Genomic DNA, 19704 nt, shown 5'->3' with positions numbered 1-19704 from the left:
ACCACGCTTGCTTTCTTTTTGTTGTGCGGCGATGAGACGCCTCCCGCCCCGAGAGAGAAATCCAACAATGTGCTCTGGGTTTTTTTTTTTTTTTTTTTTTTTTGCTTTGAACCATATTTAATAAATGTATCTGACCAACATTACAGCTGCTCTGAAGTCTGATTTCAGTTCAGTCCGTCTGTGTGTGACCGGGATGCCGACGGGTCTGAAAGCTTAAAGAATCAAGAGTCCACTAATGTTTGTTATTGGAATCACACAGACACACACACTGCAAGTTATAATCTGTCATTTAGTGTTTTAACAGCTGTCACAGATCTGTAAGACACAGAAAGTTCAGTCTCTTCTCTGCTCAGGAATGGATTCATTAAATGTCAGAAGACAAATAAGACATTATTACAAACAAACAAACAAACAAAGCCCGCGTTCCAGTTCAGTCGCCGGCTGTTGAACAGTTAGTCTGCAGATACAGACGGGTGATGAAAGTGGTCAAACACGGATCAGTCTGAAAAATGTTGTGTACAATCAGCGGGTTTTCTTTCACAGGCAGCGACTGGTCTCATGAACAAGCTGGATGTTCAGACACTGGCTCATTATCTCAAAGGCATGAGTGACTCCTGTGTGTAAGGCCACTTACTAGTTCTACTAATTATTAATAATTACAAAATCATGAAAAGGTTTTAGTCATCATTAACAGTGTAAAAGTGGTGGAAGGCGTCATGTTCCCCTCAGAGGTGTAAACAGCTTCATCCCAGCTTCTTCAGCAGCTCAGCAGCTTCTCTGTGAACCTGCAGAGGAACAAAGGTACGGAGAACCAGCTGAGTGTGTTCACATCATTACCTTCACACAAACACAGTGAAACCACATCCGTGCACACACCTCCTTGTCTTCCAGTGTGTGAGCAGGGTACTCTTTGGCCTTGGTTAACCAGAGCAGAGCGTTCTGCTTGTCTTTCAGGCCCACGTAGGTCTTCCCGAGCATCAGCAGGTTTTTGCTGTAGAAGTTTGGATCAACTGAAAAATAAAACACGTAGAAGTTCGTGTTCAGTGGAGGAATCTTAAAGCTTTAAAGGAATGGTGCACGAGCGCAGCGCTGTGCTGACGTGCCTCAGACTCTGGGCTGCAGACGTTTTTTCAGTCACTGCCTCTGTGAGTTTATTAACATGTGCAGTGTTTTACCTTCTTCAGCTTTCAGGAAGAATCTCAAAGCCTGGAAGAGACAGAGAAACACGACTTCATCCATGTGGGTGAAGAAAGAAGAAAACCAAGAGGGGACAGAGCTCTCTGCATTAAGGAGCCAAATGAGTCATAGAGACAGAGGAGTCCTCACCTCCTCATATGTGGACACAGGTGGCGATGAAAAAATGACAGCAGCCACCTTGCGTTGATACCACGGCAACTCAGCAAACGCAAAGCACCTGAGAGAGACCAGACGTGAGGATTTCCCTGAGTGGAAGGCCTGAAGCTGCCCTGTGTGAGTGTGTGTGTGCTCTGTTCTTCCTCATCAAACAGTTTCAAAGATGTTTTTAAAAAGCGTTTTTTAAATTCAGATCCACGTTTTCCTTCGTGCACTGAAATAAAAGTCTCACCAGTATCCCAGGATGTGTAAGGACGTGGCGTCTTTGGGGTTGAGCTCGATGGCTCTCTGGGAAAAACAAACACGATTCGTGTTCAGAGTACAGATCAGTGTGATACACTGATAAACCGCATTGACCCAAGTGTCCTCTCACCTCTAGATGGTCCCTGATGATGTATGAATTTCCAATTTTCACCTTGACTCCCTCGTAGTCCCCGACATCGCTGAGACACACAGCGTACCACTGCATCAGGAAAGGAACAAAGCTCAGAGGGTTAGAGCTCTTTTAAAGACACTGGGCTGGTAAACTTAGTGCAGGTGTCACTGATTGGTAAAGAAAATAAGAAACTAAAAAGTCTGTCTTACTTTGTGTGCTGCAAAACACTTGTCGTCTTTCTCCAGAGCCCTCTTGGCGTATTCGAAGGCCTCGAACGTCAGCTGCTTCTTCTGCTCGGCCTCCATTTTGGGCAGGAGGGACAGGTCACGAGACGCCCGGGCCAGCCTCCACAGGAACTCTGCATCCTCACTGGATGGACATGATGTGTGTGACCCAGCCATTAGTCATTATGTGTGTGTGTTTTAAATGTTTGATGCAGGTGCCCTCTGGTAGCGGAGAGCAGGCAGGAACTGGTTCCAGCGGCAGTGTGAATGAGCGCTGTCCTCACCTGTCCCTGTACTGCAGCAGCAGCTGGTAGAGCTTCTCCGTCTCTGCACAGCTGTACAGGTAATCAGCCTGCTCCAGCACCTCCTCTGCACCGGCACAAAACACCACAGCAAGTTCAGACACTCTACCATCAGTGTGGGAGACACATGATGATTGAACTTATTATAAATCTGCAAATAATCAAATAATGTAGAAAGAAGGAGTAAAGATGGGGCTTTGGGGGCCCCTGGAGGTCTGGGGCCCCTGGTGCAGGTGCTTCTTTTCCAGTGTTTGCTTACTGTTGTCAGTTCATGATCAGATGTCCCCCTTGGACATACAGAGTGACGTCTGTAACTGTTCTTTACATGTGTTATATGTGTACTTGCAGAGTTCGTGTTCCGGTCTTTGCTGGATTCAGTAAAGCGGCAGAGTAACAGTGACAGAGCAGTGACCCGCACTGTGATGCTGTGTGTGTGTGTGTGTGTGTGTGTGTGTCTGTCTGTCTGGGTGTGTGTGTGTGTCTGTCTGTCTGTCTGTCTGTCTGTGTCTGTCTGTCTGTGTCTGTCTGTGTCTGTCTGTGTCTGTCTGTCTGGGTGTGTGTGTGTGTGTCTGTCTGTCTGTCTGTCTGTGTCTGTCTGTCTGTGTCTGTCTGTGTCTGTCTGTCTGGGTGTGTGTGTGTGTGTGTGTGTGTGTGTGTGTCTGTCTGTGTGTGTGTGTGTGTGTGTGTGTGTGTGTGTGTGTGTGTGTGTGCTGTGAGTCACAGAGATTCTTTGTTGGGAGACAGATGTTGTCCGTGTTCTGGTCTCGGAGCTGGTCCTGAGACGCGGACCAGGTGATGAGGACGGTACCTTTCCCCGCAGCGTGGAGCACGGCCGACCTCTGCACCCGCTGATAAGCTCCACAGCCCAGGCAGGAGAGCGCAGGGAGGCCCAGGAGGAGAGCGACTCCTCCGCCCTGCGCACAGTGAGAGGGACCGTTTCAGTCTGAGTTCACCTCAGGTTCTTCAGCTTTAACCAACTTTAAACTAAAAGCAGGTTAATCATAGAACCCCCCCTCCGCCCCCCCAGGCCTGACTGAGCCCCCCCTCTCTCAGTTCGAGCTGCTGCCCTTTCACCTACTTCAGCACAGAGCGCATCTGTAAACAGGTAAACAAACAGCGCCCTGCAGGAAAACAACACTGAGTAACGAGTCGTTATTTACGGTCAGAGCAGCCGCAGTCCTCCGGGAAGTGGTCCAGTAAAACCGGCCGGTCCCTCTGGCTCCGGTGCCTCTTACTGCACCGGACGCCGGTAAAGTCCTGCAGACAGACCGAGCTAGCAGCCTCCCAGCCATCGAGTCCGATGTCCAGACGCTCACACGTCAGGAGAGTCCGCGGAATCACGGACTTATAGCAGAGACGCGCGGGGAGCATTCAGGAGCACACAGCGTTTCAAAACAGACACAAATACTTTACTGCAAAGTTCACCTTAAACCCGACACTCCTGAGGTTACCGTTTACAGTTATTTATTTAAAAACTCTTTACTCTTATCCTTTTTTTATTTTCTACTTTTTATTTAGTTCTACTTCCGGTCGTCTTTTGGCACACATTGTGTGTGTGTGTGAGTGTGTGTGTGTGTGTAATAGCCCTCTTTAATCTTCTTTAAACTCAGACTCAGCTTTATTAAAAACAAACGGTCAAACCGGAGCAGTGTGAACTGGCTCTAACACCGGAAGTTCTGTTAAAACTCTTTCTTTCTTGAACGCACCACAGACGCCTGTTCCCCGCAAATACAGTCGATGAGAAACAAGCCGCGCTCAGAGTTCCGCCGTGACTTTACGCAGGGGATTCTGCGGCTGTGAAGTTTTCTTGGTTTAATTTTAGTGCGAACAACGCTGCACACACATGCACGCACACGCACGCATGCACACGCGCGCGCGCGCGCGCACACACACACACACACACACACACGCGCACACACACACACAGAGGCCAGCGGAGGCGGGGCCGCGGGGCGGTGCCCGGGTCCTCAGCTGTTGTTGTCAGATAAACGTGTCACAGGAACGAGCGAAGACGGGAGGAAGATATTCTACTTGTGAACAACCGAACAGGTAAATGAGTGTGCGCGAGCTGTGAGCTGGTGTGAGGAGGTAACGTGTTGCCGGGGAGACCAGTTTTTGGGCGGTGGCGGGGCTCGTTTTGTTGCTCCGGGCGTCGCCACACCCACCAAAGCACCGCATGTTTAAAGAGCTGGCGGTGTGCTAGCACCATCACGCAGCGGGCTCACGGCCTCACGTTCCCGCTCTCTGACTGTGAATTAACCGACTAACTTCACATCTGTGATCATCTTAGTGCAACAGGCTGCCATGGCCTCAGGTGGGGCCCCACGGCCGGGAGCCACCCATTTGGCCACGAAGGTGGAGCTGACCATCTCCTGTGAGAACCTCATGGACATGGACGTCTTCTCGAAGTCGGACCCTCTGTGCGCCCTGTACATCAACACTTCAGGCTCCCAGTGGTATGAGGTCTGTATGAGGTCTGGCTGATGGTTTCCAGCTGGACCAGTGATCTGGTCCACCCTGTATCTGGTCTGTGATCTGATGTTGGGTGCATGTGTTTTCTTTGGGAGTCAGTTTGGGCGCACCGAGATGATCCTGAACTGCCTGAATCCAAAGTTTGCCAAGAAGTTTGTCATCGACTACTATTTCGAGATGGTGCAGAGGCTGAAGTTCTGCGTGTTTGACATTGACAATGACACCTATGACCTGAGCGACGACGACTTTCTCGGGGAGCTTGAATGCACCCTGGGCCAGGTGAGTTTCCCCTTTAAAAGAAAACCTTGGTCGTTGCTCTGTGTTTTCACTGTTCCGTGATGCTGACGATGTTCCGTGTCCAGATTGTTTCCAACAGGCAGATGACTCGACCCTTGTTGCTGAAAAACAAGAGGCCTGCAGGCCACGGGACCATCACAGTGAGTTGACGTATAGAGGTGATGAGTTGAGACTGTGTGTGTGGACAGGTTGGACAGCAGTGTGCTCAGGCAGACTGGATCACAGCCTCACATCAGCACCCTGAGCTGCTTTTCTCAGCTCGTCTCTACGTGACATACTAAAAAAGTTTATTCAGAAGAGTTAGAAAGTACAAAACTGCCCAAACCTAAACGAGTTTTGATCACTGTGTTGTTTTTTTGTGTGTGTTTGTAATAGATCTGTGCGGAGGAAATAACAGACACCAGAGTGGCAGAGTTTGAGGTGTCCGCCCGCAGGCTGGACAAAAAGGTAACGACGGTCGTTTGAGTTTTGACGTTGTGGTTCTTTTTTTTTTATTTGAACTGCCCTTTAATGACTGTCAACTGCTGATGGGGTGTGGTTGTTCAGTATTTGTGGTGGTCCGACCCCTTCCTGGAATTCTACAAGCAGACGGAGAACAGATGGCAGCTGGCTCACAGGACGGAGGTACACATCTTTACCTGCAGCAGCAGCTTCACCTGCTTCTTCTCAGTGATTTCAGACTCGTGCTTCATCTCAGCTTGTTCACGCAGGTGATAAACAACAACCTCAACCCGACATGGAGACCCTTCCGCATCTCACTGCGAGCTCTCTGTGGAGGAGACGTGGAGAAGCCCATAAAGGTAAATGTTTTTTTTAACCACTGTAGTTTACCTTTACATACACCCCCGCCTCCCGACCCCCGAACAGTAGATTTCTCTCTTCTTTTTATTATTTTTTTTTTTAGAGTTTGCTTGTTTGACCATGTGACTCTAACACACTACTAACTCATCTTTTACCTGCGTTTTCCCTCCATCTTAAAACGCTCCCAAACTTAAAGGAGCGCTCGCGGCCCGACCGGATAGGCGATGTGTGTGTGTGCATGACGCCGCCACGTGAAGGTCTGCATTTTTTCCTACGCTCTTTTGACTCAGTTCACTTCCTGCATTTACACTGACACTGACATGTTACTGGTTATTTGTGCACGTGAGCCGTGACCTTTGTGATTTCTTTTAGGATCTGACAGGTACAACATGAAGCGTCCTCACTGACCACAGACGCTGAGCGCTGTGTGTTCTTACTCTGTTTAAATCACACACATGTGATCGTTGGAGTTTAGGGGGATTTTTTTCAGTAGTCAGACAAAACTAATGTTTCTCAGTTTGCACTTTTTAACACTGCTTCTCCATTAGAATGGAAACATGCTCAGATGAATGTCGGCAGCAGTGTTTGAACACGGCTGCAGGAAAGTCATGTCTCCTGTCACAGGAAGTCTCTGTGTTTGTCCTCAGGTGGACTGTTACGACCATCACGTCAGCGGCTCCCATGACCTTATCGGGAGCTTTAAAGCCACGCTCGCAGAGATGCAGATGGGAACTCACGTTTTGCCGGTGCGCCTTTTGTGTGTGTGAATTTGATTCCAGCCAATAAAACAGCAGTTATTCGTTTGTGCGAACACTGGCACTGAAATGTCTCCTGCTCCTCACCTGCAGGCCGAATTTCAGTTTATTAATCCAAAGAAGTTAAAGAAGAAAAACTATAAAAACTCTGGAGTCGTCTGCATCAAGCGGTGCCAGGTAACGACCTTTCACCTCTGTTTTCTGTCTGTGAGCCGTAGTCTTAGACCACGTGTGTTTACATACATCTTCACACATGTGTAAGTGCTGGTGTTCATGGCGTGACGGCACTCAGTCAACATAATGTCCACCCTCCCAGGTGCAGAGGGAGTACACCTTCCTGGATTATATCATGGGGGGCTGTCAGATCAACTTCACTGTGAGTCTGGAAACATCATTACTTTGCACCTACGCTGTGTTACGTTACCAAGCTCCTGCATCTTGACCCTTTTCTTCTCTGTTCTGGTTCAGATCGCCATAGACTTCACAGGCTCTAACGGGGATCCTCGCTCTCCACAGTCCCTCCACTACATCAACCCTGAGGGCTATAATGAATACCTGTCAGCCATCTGGGCGGTGGGTAATGTCATCCAGGACTATGACAGGTGAACCCATTAACCACTTTAAGTTGATGAATTTGTGTTTAGTGGTTTTCAGAGTAATGGAGACACTGGTCTTGGTTTATTAAGAACCATTTTTAATTTTATTTCTTCATCTGTGTGTTGAGCGACACAGATGCAGTTTCTTCTTGCAGAGATCACAGTCCACAGGATTTAGATGTAAATCCTCTTTAATCTTTAATGTGTGTTCACCTAAACTCCGATTTTTCTCTCATTCTGTACAGTAACAAGATGTTTCCTGTTTTTGGTTTTGGAGCCCAGGTCCCTCCCACCTGGCAGGTATGAAAAATGTCTGTTGTTAAAAGGACAGGTGTTCAAATCAAAGACGTTTGGTTTAATTGTGATGGTTTAAAATGTTTTGACGTGTTCTCAGCCTCAGGCGTGACGGTGACGTGTTGTCATGTACCTGGCTGGCAGGGACAGAGACATCGTGGACTTTATTCTAAATCTTTTCTACATTTATCTATTTATGAATCATACTTACAGGTTTCCCATGAGTTTCCCATCAATTTCAATCCATCAAATCCATTCTGTGCAGGTAGGCAGGTTTAAGTTTGTCTTAACTGTGTTTGCCTGTTAAAAGTTGTTCTGTAATGCTGCAATTTGCTGCCTTACACTCGTCTGTGTGTGTGTGTTGCAGGCATAGAAGGTGTGGTGCATGCGTACCAGCAGTGTCTTCCCCAGGTGAAGCTCTGGGGTCCCACCAACTTTTCTCCGATCATCAACCACGTCGCCTGCTTCGCCAGACAAGCTCTCCAGCAGAACATGGCCTCAGTAAGTGGCTGCAGAGCAGGTGCTGAAACGCTCAGTGGTCTGTGTGAAACCTGAGGACTTTCTGAGATCAGATAGTTGTGAGCCAAGCAACGGTAAATGATCAAACTTAAACTCAGAGTAGGATAATATTCTAAGACCATGTTGAAACATGAGGAACTGATTGTGTCTTCGTGCTCTGTTTGTCTGATCTGTTCTCTCTGTCCATCTGCAGCAATACTTTGTGCTGCTCATCATCACAGATGGCGTGATCACAGACATGGACCTGACACGCGCCGCCATCGTGGAGGCCTCTCGTCTGCCCATGTCTATCATCATAGTGGGTGTGGGCGGGGCAGACTTCAGCGCCATGGAGTTCCTCGACAGCGATGACAGATTGCTGCGTTCGCCCTCCGGTGATGTCGCCTCCAGAGACATCGTCCAGTTTGTGCCTTTCAGATATTTCCAGGTGAGCAGCAGCACATAGCTCTGTGCAGCCGTTACAGAGTGAGTGTGTATACAGTTCAGTTTTATGTTAGTTTTGTTCTTGTCAGCGGCTCCTGCTGCCCTCACATCGATGTAAGGCCCAAACACACCGCCCTGCCCACCTGCCCTCGCTCCAGCCTCCCTGCGATTTCATTGGTCAATAGCACAGACACATACAGAGTATGTGTTACTGAGCTGACGTGTGGTAAACGACTGTGTCCCAGTGAGCTCTGTCAAACCACACAATCAGGCCCAAACACTGTCAACATGGACTCTAAGAGCTTTTTCTTGTGTCATTGTCGTTGCAGGGGAACAACGTGGCCCTCGCCCAGAGCGTCCTGGCCGAGCTGCCTGATCAAGTGTCCACCTTCTTCAACTCTTACAAGCTGAAACCCCCTAATTTATTCAATGTCTCTGAGCCGTCCTAGAAAGGTGTGACATTTAACCTGAATACCTCATATTTACCACTTGCCTGCATCTCTTGTCTCTGTCTTTCTGTGTTTACTGTAGCTATCGGTACAAACCAGTGCCAAACACTGCTCTTTACAACATGTGCTGAATGTGGGGTAAAAAAAAAAAACAAAAAACAATAAAAATAGAAATCACAACAAACCCCAAACCCATGACTGGATTTGTCCAAAATTAGATCTGACATGATGTAAAGTTCATAAGAGAAGACAGATGCATGAAATCCCCATCAATCCCAATCAAAGTAATCACATTGTACCCTGTGCACTAAGAATGCATTGCCTGACATGTTGGTATGGCTCTGTGGATTAAATGTTGTTTTGTGTATATTTCTTTGTTGTCTACATGTTTTTCAGTCTTCTCCCTGTGTTATTTTCTTTTCTCTGCTGAATTTGAGGGAATGCTGCCAGAAAACAAGCTACAAACCCTGATTCCTGGAACAGGTGAATCTGAACATTGAGTCCAGATGTGTCCAGGTGTGCACAGAGCCACAGTTCACACACACACACACAACGTGTTATATTTATTTTACCTTCTCTGCTAAATTAATTTGATGAACCTCGGACATACGGAGAGCTTTGGTCAGTGTCTGCCGCCGTCTGCCGCCGCCTGCCGGGTGACCCCGTATATGCAAACGAACGCACTGGGCACCGCCCACCAGAACAGCGAGTTTTTATCGAGTTGTCGTTCGTGGTAACATCCACACACAGCGGGCAGCTAACTGGGTAACCAGGTAGGTTAACCGGATAACCAGACAGGACGAGCAAAGCGAAGACAGCTCTGGACTCCGTGTACCTGTCGCTTTCAAAATAAATGTAGTTTTTATTAGCTGTTGCTAACTTACGTGTCTGACGCAGGACCCGTGTTTTATTTTCCTCGGTATCATGTGACCGTTAGCTTAAATAAACAGCAGAGTTTACTCCTTCAAGTTAAACTCTAAACGCTATGTGGGAACATTATCTAGCTGTCTAACGTTATGTCCCCCGCAGTGTCAGTCAGTTGTCTCAAACGGACAGGCTCCATAATTACTTAGACTTTGCGTGTTTTCAGGCACAGGCTGCGGGTAACGTTAGCCCGGCTCGGGGCGGGGACGGTCCCGTCCACCGTGCAGCCGGTTTGAGGCCGAGATTTTATTCAAACAAGGGGCTCTGAGTGGATCCGGTGTTGGCCGAATTTACTAAAAGAGTCCGTAAGATTTCCTACATGAGATTTATTCTACCTGCTAGGCGTTTATATCCATAAACCCGTTTATAAGCAGATTTTTGAACGCGGTTTGGCGTGTTTGCTCGCTTCTCTTGGCAGGCTACACGTATCTGCGCCTGTCAGTGTGTATGGTGAATTAGTTTTAGACAGTTCCAAACCCGGTGAGAAACTCTGCACTTTGATTTAGCTAAAGTGGCCTAATGAACAGTGTTACTGGTATTATCTCCTGCCCAGGGTGGAGATGTACCCCGCCATCACTTGTCTGACTGTGGGTGTGGCAGATTAAATGTTCCCTTCTGTTTGTTGCATGTTTGTGTTTGTCAGTTCTTGTGTGTGTGTGTGTGTCTGTGAGCGTGTGTTCTCCAGGCTGTGATGGCAGCAGGTGGAAACCCGGGTCCGAGCGTCACGGACTGTGTGACCAAGGTGGCCCTCAGCATCTCCTGTAACAATCTGCTGGACATGGACGCCTTCTCAAAGTCCGACCCCCTCTGTGTGCTTTTCATGAAAACCTCTGGGCCCCAGTGGTGTGAGGTGAGTGGGCGCACACACAGACATGTCCAGCATATCCAGTAACATCAAACCTCAGATCAGCAGAGGTGCAGGTACACGTAGTGCTCACGCCATGAGCACGTGCTCATTCACTGCTCGGGGGATTTGGTTTTATCATGCACATAAAACAGATTCCAGCACACTGAGATTCACATTTCATCCCTTCACCCTAATGTAAGTCAAAACACCAGGTATCACTGCTGATCTAAAAGGCCAAAACTGTCCCCGTCCTTAAGTATTTTCACTATATGTCCCTCAGTTGAGGTTGCTGTCACTTTGGAAATGTCCGTACCTGCTGTGAGTCATAAGAGAGTGTGACCGAGACGTGACTCTGTGACGTGTGTCTGTGTTAGATTGGCCGGACGGAGAAAATACAGAACTGCCTTAATCCCAGCTTCTCCAAGAGCTTTGTCGTCGACTACTACTTTGAGATGGTGCAGAAGCTGAAGTTTGAAGTGTACGACATTGACAGCGAAAACTGCAGTCTGCATGATGCTGACTTCCTGGGAGAGACGGAGTGTACCCTGGGACAGGTGAGACCTCTGTTTGCTACAACAGCTCATTCATCATACTTACCCATCATGCCTCTTTCTTTCTTGTGTGGCATTTCCTGTGATAGCTAAGAAAACTGTGCGATTCAGAAAAGGGGTTTTTCTGTTCAGATTGTGTCTTCAAAGAAACTAACAAGGCCGCTCGTCATGAAGGACAAGAGGCCTGCAGGCAAAGGAACCATTACTGTGAGTAGCTTTCATTCAGACTGGATCATCAGGGGTATTTGGTTCTAAGTGTTCACGTGTTCCTGGTGTATTTGCTCTTATTTCATGTTAACTGTAACACAGTGTTTCTTGGTTTGTAGATCTGTGCTGAGGAGAGAACAGACAACAGGGTGGTGGAACTTGAAGTTGCAGCTAGAAAACTGGATAAAAAGGTACTGATCACTCTGTTTGGATTCTGTTTACGAATTCAGAAACGTTAATGCACATGATCTTAGTGGAGTTAAAACTTCAGAAATGTCACAGGGATCTGCTGCTTCTCAGTAACGTACAAAATGAGAAGCCATTTCACTGCAGACCTTCAGCTCACGCCATGTGTCACCTGGATGTAGCTCCAGCAGCATGAATAAATTACAGCATGTAAACACAGATACGGTGGGAGGTGTAATTAAAGCTCAATACAGCTCGATCGTGTATGATCCAGTCTAGTGTCACAGTGGTGTGATGAACTAAATTTATTACCTCTGGCCTATATATCTGTGGTGAAGCTGCCGTTATACACTTTAGAATATAAACTCTGTACGTACTCAGTCAGTACTCAGTCGCCCAGTTTTAGAGTAATAACAAGTCATTTATTTGGTGCAGTTGCAAATTTATTTTCATGTTTATTTCCAGGATTTCTTTGGGAAGTCCGACCCCTTCCTGGAATTCTACAAGCAGACAGAAACTGGATGGCAACTGGCTCACAGGACGGAGGTACAGATGCACCGGGTTTCTACCACGCTGTCTCTCTGATGCAGAGTAGATGCTTTTAATTAGATTCTTTTGTCACGGAGATCATGGCGCGGTCCAAATGTCTGTTTGATAATCTGTGGCGTTGTGCAGGTGGTGAAAAACAACCTAAACCCAACATGGAGACGCTTCCGTATCCCACTGCAGTCACTGTGTGGAGGTGACGTGGAGAAATCCATAAAGGTACACACACACACGCACACGCACAGAGTGCAGATTAATTTATAACGAAAATAATCATTGATTAAACGATTAATGGTTTGGTTTGTAAAATTTAAGAGATTAGAAAAGAAAGAGTCCATCACAGTTTCCCAGAGCCCGAGCTGAGTATCAGTTCCAGAACCAGCTGCAGGTTAATTTTCAGTTAACTGACTCCGCTTCTCAGAATGTAAGAGTTTATCACCTAAAATAATTACAACTGTCTCATTCAGTGATGGATGTAAATATGATGATAGTTTCAAGGTATAAATCAAATGAAGATGCGGCTTGTTTCATGTGTTCATTATAACATGTTACATGATGTTTTTCCAACCCGTCTGTGGTGGAAATGAAAATGAGAACCCTGTCCTCGTTTTTATTGGTCACCTTGATCTTGTGCATGTTTCAGGGCTCGGTAATCTTGGTACAAATAAGGAAATGTGTGTAAGCATTAGTTTATGTCTGTTGTTTTTTGTTTCCGTCCTTTAATCCCATTGAAGCACACTTATCAGGAAGAGATGCTTTCAAGTCAACAGTGCAAGTGAGTTTACTGTAAATGGTTTGAGTGCTGTTCATGTGAAGGATGCAGTGTCTCTGAGAGGACGGGTCAAAGTCCTGGACGCATCTGTATCCATCTTAAAGGAGTACACGCATTTCCGAGGAGTCTGGCCTATTGGTGAACTTACCTGTCAGGTGATGAGAGTGTAGTGACCAAAATCATTGTGTCCTTGGTTGATCATTGGCTTCAGTGCTTCATGTTGACAGTGTGATGAGACAGCGGGACACAGACCAAAGGGACCAAATATAAACTTAGAGTACAGCTACATTATTAGTAATTATCTAGATCTGGATCTGGTGCCTCTTTGTCAGACGTGCTGGTTTTCCTGTTTACATTGAAGCTGATCTTTGCACAGACACCTGGCTCCATCACTTATTTCATGTTCAGTATATTTTCTTTCTAAAACGTATGGAATAAAAACTCTGTAGACCATGTGATGGAAAATACTTGGAGCACCAGAGCCAGCAAACTACCAGGGAGTCACTGATAACAGTAACATGTATGGTGAACTGTCATACATTATTTATCAACAGCCAGAGGTGGAGGAAGCACTTAGAGCCTGTTCTTTATTTAAAGTACCGATACAACAGTGTAATTCTCCTTTAAATATTTAAAATCATAATTAAGTAAAAGTATCATCAGGAAAATTTACAAGTCAGAGGTGAAACTGACTGGTTAGTGAACCACTGCCTGTCCACCTGCTGTCAGGTTACTCTCTAACTACAGCACTAACTACAGCACTCGAGTAAATGTACTGAGTTAGTTTTCACCACTGTCCACAGGTAAGTTGACCAATGGGTCAGTTTCCCAAAAGGTGGAGGTTTTCCGTTAAGATGGACCACTGTCAGTTATCCATGAGCTTTCTTAGCTGCTCATCTCAGACTGACTGTAGCATCACAGTTTGTCTCATCTGTGCTGGTTGGTACTTCATTCTGTGTTTAGACCTGTTTGTCTCCCACCTGTTCTCTCAGCACTGACGGTGCTCCGGTCCTGATCAGGTACTCTGTGTCCTGCTCTGAAGGAGGGAGGGGAGGCCCGTGCTCACCCCCTCAGTCAGTTAGTCAGTTAGTCAGTTAGTGTGTGTGTGTGTGTTTCTGATAGCCTGCTCAGTAGCAGGGTGTTGCCTTACACTTGAAGCTTCACCCTCATAGCATGCTTCTGTCCCATTGTCTTTGAAATCCACACACTGAGGATAATTTGTCAGTTGAATGTACCTGGATTGATGGAAGTGACTCTGTAACTGTCTGTGTTTCCCAGGTCGACTGTTACGACTACAACAACAGTGGATCTCACGACTTTATTGGATCCTTTCAGACCACACTCTGCCACATACAGGAGGCGACTCAGACGTATGCGGTGAGCTGAGCACGATGACATTTTTTAAAAAAAGTTTCTTTCCTACTTTACCTTTAACAAGCTTTTTATGAGCCTCAATGGACATTCAGTCCTGACACTTGTGGCGTCTTTGTCGTCCTCTTAGGCCGAGTTTGAATGCATCAATAGTAAGAAGAAACAGAAGAAGAAAGGATACAAAAACTCAGGTGTTATCATCATTAAACAGTGCAAGGTACTGTGGTTTCAAAGTCTTTTTTCTTTGTTTTCTTAGTTTAGTGTGTGGAGTCAGATAGAAGATAGAGAGACGCTCAGGTGTTCTCTTTAAATATCTAACAGGTATCCAGTATTTTATCTTGCTGCATGTGAAATCTTTCAGGTTTCAAAGAAGAAAAGGGAAAAATAAATTTTCTTTAATTGTGAATAGTTTAGAAATTTCCTCAATGTTTGTTTGCAGATAGTGAAGGAGTACACGTTTCTGGATTTCATAATGGGCGGCTGCCAGATCAACTTCACTGTGAGTGCTCTACAGATTTTTTTATGTGAATCTCTTTAAAAAAAAAAAAAAAAGAAAGGAGGAATCACAATATTTACCTCATACCCGCACGTCATGATCCCTTCATATAAACTGTGATAAGGATTTAATGTGTTAAGGAAACATCTGTGATGATGATGATGTTGTTGTCAGAGCTTTATTTAATTTGATTTTCTCTGTTTTTATGCCCCCCCCCCCATCCCACCACCTCTGGGGCCAGATCGCCATTGACTTCACAGGTTCCAACGGGGATCCCAAGTCCCCTCGGTCCCTTCACTACATCAACCCTCAGGGCTATAATGAATACCTGGCAGCTACCTGGGCAGTGGGTAATGTGATCCAGGACTATGACAGGTAAATACAGTGAGACACTTACAGACTGGATCAGATTACATTCAGCTTTACTGTCACTGAACATTTACCTAACAACCAGAAGTTAAATAAAAAGTGCACTATTACCGACATGATGTATAAATACATGGCAGAATAATATAAACAGGGACTAAATATGATCGATTAGAGTGGATATGCACAGTAGAATATATGCAGAGCGTTGATATATACAGATACATGAGGCAGTAAGTAGGGATACGTACAGATTGTTGGGGGGGGGGGGGGGGTAGGCGAGCTCTGTTCAGTTTCCTCAGGGAGTACAGTCGCTGCACCTTCTGGGCCATAATGGAGGCACTGAAGGTGCATGAGAAGGTCTCAGAGATGTCTTAAGGTTCCACCTCTGACACATTGATGTGGGTGGGGGTGAGTTTACAGAAGTCCACCATGAGCTCCACGGTCTGTTTTTCCCCGTTACGACTGTGGCAGAAGAAGTGAAGAAAAACCTCAGACCGGCTTTCGCTTCTTATCAAGGTTCATTCCAACTACATGTATGAAAAGAGCTAAGAGCTAAGGAATGAAATCAGAGTCCTGTCCTTCAGTGTGGAGATGGAATTCACTCTTTGATAATGTGAAAGGATGAAATGAGGTGACGTTTCATTGGTGGGTTCACGGCGTGAAGCTGGAGCTTCCTGAGTGTCCTGTCCTGTGAATGAAGCTGTGAGGAGCAGTAATGTAGGAGTCTCCTCTGGCTGCAGTGTTAACGTGTTGCATGCTGCTCTGCTCTCATCCTGAGTACGTTTCCTGGGACTGTAACACCTGCTTTGCTTCACCTGCTTTGCTTCACCTGTTTTGTGCAGTGACAAGATGTTCCCTGCTTTTGGGTTTGGAGCCCAGATCCCTCCTACATGGCACGTCAGCCACGAGTTTCCCATCAACTTCAATCCATCAAATCCGTTTTGTGCAGGTAAAAGTCGACAACAGCCACTGTGATCGGATCAGCACATTTACTTCCTGAGTAACAGAATTTAGAGGCGAGTCACAGCTGGAGTTAGTCTGATCAGAACAGCTGCTGTGACGTACTCAGGCTGTTCCTGGGTTTGGTTTGGATGCTCAGAGCAAACAAGGAACATAAGCAACGACAAGGAGAGAGGAGATAAAATCAACTGATTAGCCAGTCATCAGAAAAGTGATGACAACAACTTTGATAATTAATGAGGTGTTCAGTAATTTACCAAGCATAGCTGGATATGCTCCATGTTTCTGTTTTATGTTGTTGTAGATAGAATGAAGAATTATTGACGGAAAAAGTTGACGTAACGTTCGTCTCCTCACCTCACATCAGATCTTTGTTCCACTGATTGATGATCATGTTGTGGTTCTGGTTTTTTGGTGGTTCTGTTTTCAGGTATAGAAGGTGTGGTGCACGCCTACCAGCAGTGTCTGCCCCAGGTGAAGCTCTACGGTCCCACAAACTTTTCCCCGATCATCAACCACGTGGCCCGTTTCGGCAGACAGGCCCTGCAGCAGCAAACTGCCTCTGTGAGTCGCTGGACGTCTAAGATCAGTTGAAGTGGTAGAACTGTAGCTGCTGCGTGGAGGTTTCTGTTGTAGTTTTGGTTAAACAGGTGCAACATGGTCTCAACCAGTTCTTTTTTTTCCCCACCCAGTAACAATCACTGGAGATGAAAGAATAACTTCCACTTCTGCTTCTTGTGTTGTTTCCCAGCAATACTTTGTTCTGCTCATCCTCACTGATGGAGTCATCACAGACATGGATGAGACCCGTCAAGCCATCGTCAACGCCTCTCATCTGCCCATGTCCATCATCATAGTTGGAGTAGGTGGGGCAGACTTCAGTGCCATGGAGTTCCTGGATGGAGACGATGGTATTTTACGCTCTGCTGCAGGCGAGGCCGCCATGAGGGACATCGTGCAGTTTGTTCCCTTCAGGCAGTTCCAGAATGTAAGCTGAATTATGAAGGACAGTGCTTGTAGGCATGTGCCACCTGAGCTTCTTCAGCATCCTTAAATTATGTCCTCACATCTTATTTCAGGCAGGCACAGCAGCCCTTGCCCAGAGTGTACTGGCAGAGTTGCCTGACCAGGTGGCCTCCTTCTTCAATTTATTTGGCCTGAAGCCCCCCAGCGAGCCCAGTCCTTCCTAGAAATGTAGGAGTTACCCCGACCAACCCCGTTCCCCCCCCCCTCCTCCCTGCATTTTATCCACAGCTGCATAAATTATAATAAATACATGATGTGCAGTGTGTGGACATACTCTGCTGAAAACTCAAGAATGCATGCTGTTTACAGGAACTGGACTTTTTCTTGGCTGGGATCAGTAACTGCCCCCACCTCCAGCTGCCTGGAACATAATGTTCCATAAAACTACCAAAAAAAAACGTCCATATGGTTTTTATGGTCTATATAAGTTTCTGCTTTTGATTAGTTTGTGTTAATCAGTGATCTTTGAGGAGCTGGTAGCTGTGGACAGATTTAGGCTAACTGTTTCCTCGTGTTAAAGCCGTGTGCTCAGTGCTCCGATCTTCTCATCTAACTCCCTGCCAGGAAGTTAAAAAAAAAAAAATTCCCCACATGTCAAAGCATTGCTGTAATTCTGAAAGAGCAGAACGACATGGTACATGTTCATCAGACATTTAGCAGATGAACAGAGACTGTATTTGATCACAGGACAGCTTGTACCGGAAGCTCTTATTGTGAAGGGGCCGGAAGTGGAGTTTTGTGAACGTGGCCGTCGCCAGTTCAGTGGTTGTTGATTGACTTCAGAGGTTTGTAGCAGTGAACTGACGCCTGTGGCTTGTGTCTGCGTTCTCCGTCGTTTGGTTGCTAGGGTTACCCCCTACCCTCACCCCCCACCCAGCTGTTTCTGTCCAGACGTTGTGCATGTACAGTATTCGTCACGCTCACCTTGTTCCTCTGTCTCTGCCCCGTCTCTCTAGTGTCCTCAGGAAATGCTTGCTCAGAGCGTCTTGGCAGAAGTCCCGGGTCAGGTGACAAGCTTCTTCAGTGCCATGAATCTGAGGCCCCCCCACAGTGACACGCCTCTCCCTGACCTCTCAGCATCAGCCCCCCCAGGTGATGTATCCTGAGGACCATCTCCACAGTATAACACCTCCACATGTCCAGTCAGATATAATCCAGATTATTGGAGGCAAGTCCACTCCAATCCGAAATAGTTTGGACGTCCTTTTCTAAAAGTGCATTACTTATAACCACAACTCCTCCGTGGTCATATGAGCATGTGACGTATGATTTGTAAATATAAAGCCATAATCGACAGCCATATTACACAGATACAGTCAAACATTTCCTAACATTTGTTAACATTCATGTAATGTGACACTAACGTATGATTTTATGTGACTGAAGTGCCAGATTTGTTAAAAACCTCTCATTTCTTATTTTACCAATCGGTGTGAGGAATCAGCTGGAGCCAGTGCGACCTGACTCCAGGTCTCTGGTTTCCATAGAAACACTGCTCAGGTTCAGTTCAGTCGGTCAGAAACTCGACATGAAAGAGCTGGAGTTCACGGCTCAGGTAGAGACCTCAGTGATGTTTACATATGAGGAGGTAACAGATTTATAGGTTTGTTCGTTTCATGAATAACTTTTGTAGATTTTGCACCAAAAGAAATTGTTGCATCGTGTTGTTTTTGTTTAATTCACTTCTGTATTTGAATTGACATAATATTTGGTGCTTCCATATGAATGTTAACCCCAGCAGTGAAACACTATATCAGTGGATTGGTAACATGCATGTTTACATTGTATAACAGTAGATGATGCCTCTGTCTTAAGAAAAGGAAGTAAAACTTCAGATTTTACTGACCCCACATATTAAATTAGGTTTATGTTAATGCACTTGTATGTTAAATATGTGTATGTTATCTGCACTGGTGGACTTTTTGATTTTATCAGTATTTTTATGTAAATGTGATAAATAATTGAATAACCGTTTTCTACGTGAACAGTTTTTACAGAAAATGATTGAACAGTTAGACTGATGTTTTTTTATCTTAGTGCCACCTCCTTAATATCACAACATCACATATTACATTTTCACCTCAGATTCACAACCAATTCTGTACATTCATGAAATGTATAACCCTAACCTATAACATTACTAAATAAGCAGATAAACAAAGGTGAACAACACAACATTCAGATGATGACAAGGACACAGGATGACGATAGGGGACGTGTTGGTGTGTGTTTGCATTGGTGTCCTCTGCAGGACACACTCACTGTCTGACTTCTGCAGCTGTTGTGGCAGATCATAATAACATATGTATGTAAATCATGTTATTCATATATCCTGACTCCTAACATTATAACAGTGTGTTGAGATTTCTTTTTCTCCATCATTAAACATTTAGTATGAAAAGAACCTTCTCATGTTAATGCCTCTGTGAACACTAACACTGCTGACATCAGCACAATCAGAGTGTGAGAAACTGGTTTGTCCTGTGTCCTGTGTCTGCCAGACACAGGACACAGACATGGTCGGTCACGTTTACTGCCTGTTGAACCCGGTAAATGTTGAAGAAACAAAGAGACAGACCAAAATCTGC

At 45.9% G+C, this 19704-nt stretch overlaps 3 protein-coding genes across 9 annotated transcripts; 2 read left to right on the top strand and 1 right to left on the bottom strand.

Annotated features, from left to right (window-relative positions):
• Nucleotides 1-269: 269 nt before the first annotated feature.
• rmdn1 (regulator of microtubule dynamics 1) lies at nt 270-3605 on the bottom strand. The gene is made up of 10 exons (XM_041066390.1): nt 3416-3605; nt 3064-3169; nt 2238-2322; nt 1939-2098; nt 1727-1816; nt 1586-1641; nt 1327-1414; nt 1176-1206; nt 877-1010; nt 270-785 (listed from the first exon to the last, which is right to left on the bottom strand). Exons 1-10 carry the CDS (start codon nt 3545-3547, stop codon nt 744-746), a joined length of 924 nt encoding a protein of 307 aa, XP_040922324.1. The 5' UTR covers nt 3548-3605; the 3' UTR covers nt 270-743.
• LOC121200850 (copine-3-like) lies at nt 2925-19520 on the top strand. 4 transcript variants are annotated; one of them, XM_041066378.1, is made up of 15 exons: nt 2925-2958; nt 10458-10635; nt 11007-11186; nt 11316-11390; nt 11510-11581; nt 12042-12122; nt 12252-12341; nt 14173-14271; nt 14396-14482; nt 14705-14764; nt 15003-15136; nt 15973-16079; nt 16521-16654; nt 16842-17078; nt 18073-19520. In XM_041066378.1, the coding sequence occupies exons 2-15, from the start codon at nt 10477-10479 to the stop codon at nt 18220-18222; spliced, it is 1665 nt and encodes a 554-aa protein (XP_040922312.1). In that variant the 5' UTR covers nt 2925-2958; nt 10458-10476; the 3' UTR covers nt 18223-19520. The 4 variants fall into 4 exon arrangements, with proteins under 4 accessions (XP_040922312.1, XP_040922310.1, XP_040922313.1 ...); XM_041066376.1 differs by lacking the exon at nt 2925-2958 and adding an exon at nt 9543-9634 and having other exon boundaries at nt 10429-10635; XM_041066379.1 differs by lacking the exon at nt 2925-2958 and adding an exon at nt 17170-17284 and having other exon boundaries at nt 9566-10635; nt 18073-18210.
• LOC121200851 (copine-3-like) lies at nt 3231-9230 on the top strand. Of its 4 annotated transcripts, XR_005896566.1 has the most exons (17): nt 3816-4304; nt 4546-4718; nt 4827-5006; nt 5090-5164; nt 5400-5471; nt 5571-5648; nt 5735-5824; nt 6473-6571; nt 6674-6757; nt 6897-6956; nt 7049-7182; nt 7422-7476; nt 7684-7735; nt 7838-7971; nt 8183-8416; nt 8742-8936; nt 9038-9230. XR_005896566.1 is itself a non-coding variant. In XM_041066382.1 (16 exons), exons 2-16 carry the CDS (start codon nt 4560-4562, stop codon nt 8859-8861), a joined length of 1626 nt encoding a protein of 541 aa, XP_040922316.1. In that variant the 5' UTR covers nt 3231-3360; nt 4546-4559; the 3' UTR covers nt 8862-9230. The 4 variants fall into 4 exon arrangements, 3 of the variants coding, with proteins under 3 accessions (XP_040922316.1, XP_040922317.1, XP_040922314.1); XM_041066382.1 differs by lacking the exon at nt 3816-4304 and adding an exon at nt 3231-3360 and having other exon boundaries at nt 8742-9230; XM_041066380.1 differs by having other exon boundaries at nt 3817-4304; nt 8742-9230.
• Nucleotides 19521-19704: the final 184 nt, after the last annotated feature.

Source organism: Toxotes jaculatrix, chromosome 20 (assembly GCF_017976425.1).
Source record: "Toxotes jaculatrix isolate fToxJac2 chromosome 20, fToxJac2.pri, whole genome shotgun sequence".
Lineage (NCBI taxonomy): Eukaryota > Metazoa > Chordata > Actinopteri > Toxotidae > Toxotes > Toxotes jaculatrix.
The sequence above is the reverse complement of the archived record's forward strand: the minus strand, read 5'-3'. Positions and strand labels throughout refer to the sequence as shown.

Coding starts and splice junctions, on each gene's coding strand:
- LOC121200850 (XM_041066378.1), top strand. CDS start 10,477: ATGGCAGCAGGTGGAAACCCGGGTCCGAGCGTCACGGACTGTGTGACC. Junction 14,483..14,704: donor TCATCATTAAACAGTGCAAG/GTACTGTGGTTT, acceptor GTTTGTTTGCAG/ATAGTGAAGGAGTACACGTT. Junction 17,079..18,072: donor CCTTCAGGCAGTTCCAGAAT/GTAAGCTGAATT, acceptor CCGTCTCTCTAG/TGTCCTCAGGAAATGCTTGC.
- rmdn1 (XM_041066390.1), bottom strand. CDS start 3,547: ATGGCTGGGAGGCTGCTAGCTCGGTCTGTCTGCAGGACTTTACCGGCG. Junction 2,099..2,237: donor CTGCTGCAGTACAGGGACAG/GTGAGGACAGCG, acceptor ATGTCCATCCAG/TGAGGATGCAGAGTTCCTGT. Junction 786..876: donor ACACACTGGAAGACAAGGAG/GTGTGTGCACGG, acceptor GTTCCTCTGCAG/GTTCACAGAGAAGCTGCTGA.
- LOC121200851 (XM_041066382.1), top strand. CDS start 4,560: ATGGCCTCAGGTGGGGCCCCACGGCCGGGAGCCACCCATTTGGCCACG. Junction 5,007..5,089: donor TTGAATGCACCCTGGGCCAG/GTGAGTTTCCCC, acceptor TTCCGTGTCCAG/ATTGTTTCCAACAGGCAGAT. Junction 5,649..5,734: donor AGCTGGCTCACAGGACGGAG/GTACACATCTTT, acceptor TTGTTCACGCAG/GTGATAAACAACAACCTCAA.